We start from the raw sequence: 9,594 nt of genomic DNA, 5'->3' as shown, positions 1-9,594 counted from the left end.
GTAAGCTTCTTTGTACAGGGACCATATTTTATTTATTCCTAGAACCTAGCACAGTGCCTGGCATAGGCTGGTACTTAATAAGTAAGTATGTGTTGAATTAATAAAGAAAATAAATATTTAAGCAACTATTTGGGGACTATTGTTCATAGCACTACATACAGTTGTACACCACACAACTTGTAAATGAGGTGTATATAGACACGCTCAGCAAAGTCATTTAAAATATAGAAATAAGGTGTTTTCTACCACTGGAATAATTTGTAATTCCTTTGATTAATCAAACGTTTTTTAATGATTATTAAGGAATTCACAAGAAATGTTGAGCTCAAGCAACTGCACATTGGAGACTATATCATAGAGCATTCACAAATAGCCACATTCTAGATTAGCTACATAGTTATTTTTACCATTAAGGACATTTTTCTCACTTGCTTTCATTAACACAAGCCCTGTGTATAAGTATAGGCAACTGGTTTTGAACATTTCACAATAAAAACTGTAAAGCAGTTTTGTATTTGGAAATCAAGAAAGGCACCAACAATGAAGAAGGAATTTGCTTTTAATAAAAATATTTTTTGCATCCATCTGAAAGTTCTCATGTGGCAAACATGACAAGTACAACTCTAAAACATATTCGACATACCTAAGGGTATATCAGCAGAAATGTAAATACCCTGGGGTCTATGGAAGTACTTCACATTTCTAAATGAGACCCATATTTGCCATAATGTAATTCTTTCAAAGGTATCTCTTTTAATCAATGGTTTGATCATCATTACCATATTCTGCACACCTCAGAAGTGTGTAACATTCTCCGGATTTTGGGTTCCAATGTGTCACAAATTTTTCTAGGCTTGTGGAATCAAAAACTATTCCAAAAAGATTTTAATAGGCGATGCCTATCGCCAAATATGAAATTATACTTGGAACCAAAGTCTCAAATAAAAAACTAACATGTCCATTTATACATTTACTTGAAAAGCATAATTTGAAACAAAACCCAAATTACTGTCGAGGAAAACCGTCCCCATTGTAAACAAATGTAAACTTGGGCTGAATATTGGGATATGTCATCGTCCTTGAGATTACCGGAGAGGGATTTTTAAACATTATCTTGTTTACAAGAACGCACACAATTTTAGATTCATGCTTGGCCTAACACTACATGCTGGAGAAATAAAATGCAACATTTTTATAGAATGCAACTTATTTTCCAAGTTGGAAGTTAGCCAAAAAGTGCACATTTAAAAATCAATCTCCATAAACTTACAGCTTTCTTTGACAAAAAAACCAAAAAACCCAGAAGTCAAAAGTTTGGGTAAATAGATAACCTGGTAAAAGTAGTAAAGTAGTTTGAAAGTAAGTAGTAAAGTAGTTTGAAAATTGAAATATCCTTTCTTTTTCTTTTCATCTACCCTTTGCTGTATTCAAAGATGGCTATTTGATATCTTAATCTTGTTCATGTTTTTTTGTAAAGTGTAACTATAAGAATAGTAAAATATGGTATACCCATTGGACCATTTTGGAAACAGTTAGATGGTACATCAACACAAATTGAAATCACAGATTTTTTTCCCCTCCAAGTTGGAGGATATTGGTCCTTGATGAAAATTCAGAAAATAAATAGGCACAAAAAGCTCATGTAAACCATGTTTCTCTTAGAATTTTAACATTTAAATTACAGTGTGTACAGTTGTTAGTACAGAATTTTAAACATCCTTGAATCCTGTACATTATAAATAATGAATCTTACTTACTTCAGCTCATTGATAGGATGTATCAAATAAGGGCTAATTACAAATCTAATATTTGTTTTGGCATTCATTTCTAGGTTTCAAAACAATATATCAGGTCCTAAATGCTTTATGTTTCAAATTGTGAAAATTAAGGCATGGAAATTATGCACATATTTCAAATGAGGACTTTTCATTTTCTTCCTGTACCTTTAAGAGTTAACAAGACACTTGCCTCCGACTGTTTCCTACAGCAGGATAAACTGAATAACCACTAAACAGAAGTTAAGATTAATGGATGATTTTTATCAAGTTTAAATTTTGGGTCCATGCATTTTTTTGAACCTTTGACACTTGCCTCACTGAGTACCTGAAGATACTAACAGAAAAACCTAGACAGATGTACTGATTATGATTTTCTACTGACTTCCTTCATACAAGATGGTTACATTTATTGATAACTAAAAATGTCTTGATTAGCATGGAAGAATTGCAAATGTGAACACGTCATGATGTTCTACTACAGTGATCATGAATGACTTCTGGGTACTCTACCGCCTGGTAAAGTCTGAGAATCACTGACTTAGCATCTCTTATGATTGTGTCTAAATATGTAAATAAAATCCAAAACCGCTAACAACTGATCACTCTCATTTTTCCTGGCCTGTCAATGTGGTGGCATAGGCAGTAGGAGATTAAAATGCCAGTTCTGGATTTTGTATTTCCAACTCCAGGGCACATGAATAGATAAGCTTTATTTCACATGGACTATTCCATGCAGATTCTTTCTCATTACATTCAATAAATATTAAAATTTACCTATAACACAACTAATTTCCCTTCTGATTGCTGGCTATAGAGGTACATCAATATTGCGTATGAGTGTATAGTTGCTGAAAAATTTGCTAACTTTCTTGGTTCATTTTTAACCACAGACCAATGACCTTTCCCTTTGTATGTAATTTCCATGTCTTGTAAACAATAATCACATAGTAACAGCCCTATCATTACCAAATTTATTTTCTTTTCAACATCTCATCTAACTTTTATTGATATTACAGTCCAGTTAGATTTCAAGGATAATAGTAGAAAGTAGAAATAGCAATGATCAAGGAATCAGGAGAACTTTATTTGATCCTTGGATCTGTCCCTAAATAAATTGCATAATTAAGGCAAGTCTGAGTGTCAATTTCCGCAAACGCGAAGTAGGCAAAGAATATTTGCCTCAATAGATTGACATAAGAATATAAATGAAATGATATAAATGAGGATTGTAAATTCTAAAGTGCTATTTCAATTGTGCTATTACTACTGTGATTTGGAGAACCCCTATATTCCATGATAGCGCTATTATTTAAAAATGTGGTGGACTCCTCCTCTGAGCACAAAAACAAGCTGAGTATTTCTAGACAGAAGTTGCAGTAGAAAATGCTGCCAAGCAAAGTAACAGGCTGAGACATACGTTGTTTGGATACTCCTTTTCTGTATTGGCCATTCTCTTTTTAAAACGAAAGGGTTTATTAACAAATATGTAAGATTCTCATTAAGACTAATTTGTTATGTGTCCACATTAAGATGCTGAAAATCTAAAATTTAAAGATATGGCACTTTACACACGTACAGCCATGCTTCTTTCTTTCAACCACTGCCATTAAAATAATTTTTTTCATATTGACATTATTTATCAAACTCTCAGCTATTTTGTGTGCAGGTTTAGTTGACCACTAGCAATGATGAACATGAATTCTAGCTATTAAACCTAATAACCATAAATGGACTGAGGCATTACTCAAACTTCTAATTTTATGCACCTGTTTTCAAACCGAATAATGTTCTTAAGTTGTTCCATTCTCAAGATATCTCCCATGTTTGTTAAGAACTTCAGATGCATCACATACACATAGCAAATCTGGTATTCATCATAAATTCACCTAGAAAATCTTGTTTCACAGGTGAACTAGGCCGTCACTAGGAATTAGTATAAGCAAGAATGACTAATCTCACATAATGCATTTGTTTATTTTCCTCTGAAAAGTCAGATCATATACTTCCTTGATGCTAAAGTCTTATAAAACATTCCTTCCTTTTTCTCTGTGCTTAAACACAATGCATGCAACATAACAGAGTGTCTCTGAGCCTTTACCTAAAAATTAACTTTTAAAACATGTCCAAACAAATTAGGATGTCTCATCTTCGGTTTTGATTGTTTTCAGCACTGAGTCTTCTCCCAAAATTTTACATAGTTCATTGAGTCTCTGCTGCATTTTGGGAATTCCAGCTAGCTGAGATTCTAGCTTTTGTTTTTCTTCACTGAGTGTTAAACGGATAGCGGTATCCAATTGTTCAAAGCGCCAGCCTCCTTCACCATCAAACTGTAATAAATGAGTGTGGTATTTCCTGCATGATCAAAATGAAATTATATTATTAGCAATAATTGTGAAAAGCCATTTTAGGTTTATCATTCCAGTTGGTATCCAAAGGCAAATTTTAAGTAAGGTGACTGTTATACATTTGATTTTCAAGAATCCCTCATGAGGTTAAGTATTATAATCTTTTTAATTTCAAAAGTCACTAATCTCTTGGGAATTCCATTGCTTATATTTATCTTATATTCTGAATATATACGAACTTCAAAGGAAGATATGCTGTTTGTATCTATTTATCTTCAGAACCAAGTATGGCCCCTAAATAAATATCAAAGCTTAGTTAGAATGGGAATAAGGAAAGCAAGCTGAGAGAAGAAAGTAAACTTTTAAAGTTATACAGGGGGAAAAAACTAAGAAAAATAAAGGAAATACAATATCAATTCATTAATATACTACCTTTTCGGAATGAATTATTCTACATAAGTAAAAAGTCCTCACTAATAAAGTTTTAAAACATTTTTTTAAGAGAAGGAGAGAGAGCGTGCATGTGTGCAAGCTGGGGAGGGGCAGAGGGAGAGGGAGAGAGAGAGAATCTTAAGCAGGTTGCACATCTAGCCGGGAGCCCAATGAGGGACTCCATCTCACAACCATGAGATCGTGACCTGAGCCAAAACCAAGAGTCAGACACTTACCCTCCTGGGCCCCCCCCCAAGCACCCCGGTTTTAAAACATAAAAAAAAAATGAACTCTTTGATAGAAATCTTTTAAAGATACTTCCATGCCTTCATATAATTTAATATCCTTTCTCATGGCTCTGGTTCATAATTAGAAACTTCAGACAAGTATAGAGATTATTTTATTGATGACACAGGAGATAATCCATGTTGTCCTAAAAAGAGGCTAAGATTACTGGTTTCTGGAATTTGTGGGGGATGTGTGGAGAGAGTAATGCTAGCAGAGTTGGCCTTGCATTGCTGTGTCCCTGCATTTTGTCACTTTCCTGACGTGGCGCATACTCCTATGTGTCCTCAGTTTTCCTGTCTTTTCCTTCCGGTTTTTGTTGCTTCTTGATCCCTTTTAAGCACTCATCTGTCATTATTTACTATAATCAGTGGGCTTATTTCAAGTAAATTCACTTCCTTTTTTAAACTTGAGATATGATTCACATAACACAAACTCATCCTTTTAAGTGTAAAATTCAGTGATTTTTAGTTTATTCAGAAGCTCATGTGACCATCACTACTATCCAATTCCAGAATATTTTCTTTACCCCCAAAAGAAACCCCATACCTATTAGTGGTCCTTCCCCTTTCCCTGCTCTGCTCAACCCCTCCCAACCATCAATTTTCTTTCTGTGTCTCTGGATTTGTCTATTCTAGACATTTCATATACATACAATTATATAATACATGGCTTTTTGTGACTGACTTCTTTCACTCAAAATGATTTCAAAGTTCATCTAAGTTGGAGCATGTATTAGTACTTCCTTCATTTTTATGGCTGAATAATATTCCATTGTATGGATTTGCACATTTTGTTGATCTATTCATCAGTTGTAGGACCTGTGGTTTAATCTCATTTTGTTTAGATGGTTTTATCATGCTGTAAGATGAGGAAATTAACCTGGGTTAAACTGTGTCTAAAAGAATAAAATCACTCTCAAGATGAAGGTTGAAAGTTCATATGCTTGATAACATATGACACAGATTAATGATCTTTATATAATATATGTATATATATATATTCCTGGGCTTTTCCTAACTTTGGATGTACAGCTGGGAGCAATTTCAGAATGCAGTAGTTCTGATCTTGGGCAACTTTTATGTTCAAGGTATAATGAAGGTTTGGCTCGTCCCTCCCGTCTCACAACATCATTTGATTTCTACATGGGAGGAAGAAAATGTATGGGTGTTTCATTACCTGAGATTCAAAGGTGTGTCCTACATAATGGGCTAAATAGTATTTCAGGGTTTGCTTAAGAGGATTTTACAGGAAACTACTATATTAACTGAGACTCAGAGATAATCTACAGATTTTCTGCACAAATCGAGTCAAGCTTAGGAAAGTGGTAGATATAAAGCTATAATTCTATCCAGGAATCAAATAATTTAATAAGCTCTTATAATTTTTGACCTTTTTATATACTGATATTGATTTTAATCTTTACAATCAATAATTACTACTTTGCTGTCTTGGGGAAAATGTAATACAGTTTTCCCTCATCTGGTATCTTTTCAGGGAAAATAAGAATTTCATCTAGGGAGAAAGGTTAATCAGAAATGATAGATTTCTTCAACCTAAAATGCCTAAATTAATTCATACTGCAGAAGTAACATAATTTTTAGTTTTATGGGGAAATGTACTATGAATAGCTACAATTAAAAACATGTTTTTCTCATTAAAAGGCATAAAATTACAGATTTTGTTATTAGCTTAAAAAAATATCTGTCCTCTATACACCTATTAGAATGGCCAAAATCCAGGACCCTGATAACACCAAGTGCCAACAAGGCTGTGGAGCAACAGAAACTCTCATTCATTGCTTGTTGGAATGCAAAATGGTACAGCCACTTTGGCAGACAATTTTTCAGTTTCCTACCGAACTAAACCCACTCTTATTATATGATCCAGCAATTGCACTCCTTGATATTACCCGAAGGAGTTGAGAAAACTTGTGTCCACCTAAAAACCCTCATATGAATGTTTACAGCAGGTTTATTCATAATTTCCCAAACTGGAAGCAACCAAGATGTCCTTTAGTAGGTGAATGGATAAATAAACTGTCTACATCCAAACAATGGAATATTATTCAGTGCTAAAAAGAAATGAGGTTTCAAGCGATAAAAAGACATGGAGGAAACTTCTATGAGTATTACTAAGTGAAAGAAGCCAAACTGAAAAAGCTACATACTGTATGATTCCAGCCATATGACATTCTGAAAAAAGCAAAACTATGGAGGCATTAAAGATCAGTGGTTTCCAGAGCTTGAGGAAAGAGAGGGATGAATAGGCAGAGCACAGAAAATTTTTAGAGCAGTTAAAATCCTCTATACAATACTGTAATGATGGATATATGCAACTAAAAATTTGTTCCAACCCACAGACTGTACATCACCAAGAGTGACCCTAATGTAACTTATGGACTTTGGGTCATAATGATGTGTCAGTGTAGGTTCATTAATCATAGCAAATGTTTCATTCTATTGTGGATAGCTATGCATATGTAGGGGCAGAGTATATGGGATATTTCTGTCTCTTCCTGTCAGTTTATTGTAACATACTAAATTACTCTAAATAAAGTATTTAATATCACAGCAACCAAAACCTATTTGTTCCTTCAATTGAGAAAAAAAAAAATGAATGAATGTTTCCAATGCCTTTTTAGGCTTCTTGAATAAGGAACTGAGTGACGTAATAACATGATAAATTAATTGATAGAGGTCAGAAAATTACCAGAACTAAGACATAACTCCATGTTATGCTAACATGTGATCAATTAGGAAGCATGTCTGGAAATGACAAGTGTATACCAGAAAGGGTTCAAGAGTTCTGGCGTGGTTCTATGCCATCGCTGATTCAGGGATTTATAGACAAATGTCGTAATTGTTGTGGAGATCCAGTTCCTGTTGGTTTTCTCCAGGGAAAAGTCAGAGGAATCACATTCATTGCCATGTACTCATCCTGGACTAGATCCAGACTGCTTCTGGAGAGATTTTATCACTCCAGATGCTAATTAGTTCTTAATGACAGAGAGACAAACCACAAAGTTCTATAGAAAGGGTCATTTCATGAATGCTCTATTTTCAGGTTAACTCTCTGCAGGGAAAAATTATGAAAAATCTGAATGTTTAAATGAAGACAAAACAGGTTATTATCTTCTCAATAGAAGTACAGAATCAAAGAATTTTCAACAATGAAAGCCTGATCTAAACTGAATACTCAGTTTACTCACAATTTTACGGTAAGTATTCTCTATACAGTGGAAGTTCTAGAATGCCTTCTAGGATTAACTCAAATAAAGCTGGTTACTTAGCCTAGGTTTGAAGTCACCTACGCGATGGAGGCTTTGGCACAGAATGTGATTAACCACATGCTACAGAATACTCCAGCTAGAGAGAGAGGAAAAGTCCTGCCTGTCCCTTGGGAAATATGAGGCTAAAGCATATAGAATCCACTGTAGTAACTAATATGTCAAAAGAAAAGATTTTGATTGATGAAACAAATACCAAAGTAGTGGAGTGTAGTATAAATGAACAGTGTTTTTATGGCTTATATATAAGGTGCATTTTGAGCTCCTTATATTAACTAGAGCAGCATACTATAGTATGGAGTGATCATGGCAAGTTACTTTTCTCATTTTTCTAGTTCTCAGTTTCTTAATCATAAAATGGGAATAATTAGACTATCTATAATCTCTATAGGGTTGTTATGAGACTTGAATAAAATGAGCCTGGACCAGAATAGGTGCTGAATCTGCACTATCAACTATTATTATGGTTATCAATCAATGGGAAAAGTAGGGGAATGGTAAAAATAGTGTTGCCATTTCTTTAAATATGGGAAATCTCATTAGGTTTAATGGGATAATATTTAGAAAATATTTTCAATTTTCCTTAAAACAAAAGCAAAAAAAAAAAAAAGGCTTTTTTCCCCTTGTTTTCTCTCCAACTTAATCATCTGTAGAAATAGTATGTTGTGCAGGTTTTTTCCTGGATTTTGAAAAAAGGGGTAAAAAGATGATATAAAATTACATAAATATATTCATTCCTAGTACACGCTATGGATTATGAATATTTTCAGTTAAACACACTTGATTCTTCCACTGTTTTTCAGAATTATTGGAATGTGATAATGGTTTTTCAATAGCACATATATGTTACAATGTGAGGTTTGGGATATCTCTACTACTAGTGTGCAACTTAACAGAAATATAGGTAGAATAAGTGAAGTATCCGATGCTCTATAGTGACAGTTTAGGCAAAGTTGCTCTTTTTAAAAAATTTTTTTTAATTTTTTTATTTTGAGAGAGAGAGAGAGAATACACACGTGTGTATGCACATGAACTGGGGAGGAGAAAAGAGACAGAGTGAGAGAAAGAATCTCAAGCAGTCTCAGCACTGTCAGTGCCAAGCCTGACGTGGGGCTCGATATCATGAACTGAGAAATCATGACCTGTGCCGAAATCAAGAGTTGGTTGCTAATCGACTGAGCTACCTAGGCACCCCTAGGCAAAGCTACTATTTAAGAAATATAGGGGCGCCTGGGTGGCGCAGTCGGTTAAGCGTCCGACTTCAGCCAGGTCACGATCTCGCAGTCCGTGAGTTCGAGCTCCGCGTCGGGCTCTGGGCTGATGGCTCAGAGCCTGGAGCCTGTTTCCGATTCTATGTCTCCCTCTCTCTCTGCCCCTCCCCCGTTCATGCTCTGTCTCTCTCTGTCCCAAAAATTAGTAAACGTTGAAAAAAAATGAAAAAAAAATGAAATATAGAGGGTTGCCT

General features: G+C 34.6%; 1 protein-coding gene across 1 annotated transcript in view; it reads right to left on the bottom strand.

Annotated features, from left to right (window-relative positions):
- Positions 1-541: 541 nt before the first annotated feature.
- The window catches only part of ABCD2 (ATP binding cassette subfamily D member 2), a 67,344-nt gene continuing 58,291 nt past the window's right edge, over positions 542-9,594 (bottom strand). The window contains exon 10 of the mRNA XM_040488443.1: positions 542-4,130. Within this exon, the coding sequence (XP_040344377.1) occupies positions 3,911-4,130 (220 nt within the window). The 3' untranslated portion in view covers positions 542-3,910. The remainder of the gene's footprint in view (positions 4,131-9,594) is intronic.

This window comes from Herpailurus yagouaroundi, unplaced genomic scaffold (genome assembly GCF_014898765.1).
Source record: "Herpailurus yagouaroundi ecotype Mexico unplaced genomic scaffold, PumYag 166, whole genome shotgun sequence".
Lineage (NCBI taxonomy): Eukaryota > Metazoa > Chordata > Mammalia > Carnivora > Felidae > Herpailurus > Herpailurus yagouaroundi.
Note: the sequence above shows the minus strand (reverse complement) of the source record. Positions and strands in the feature narration are given on the sequence as shown.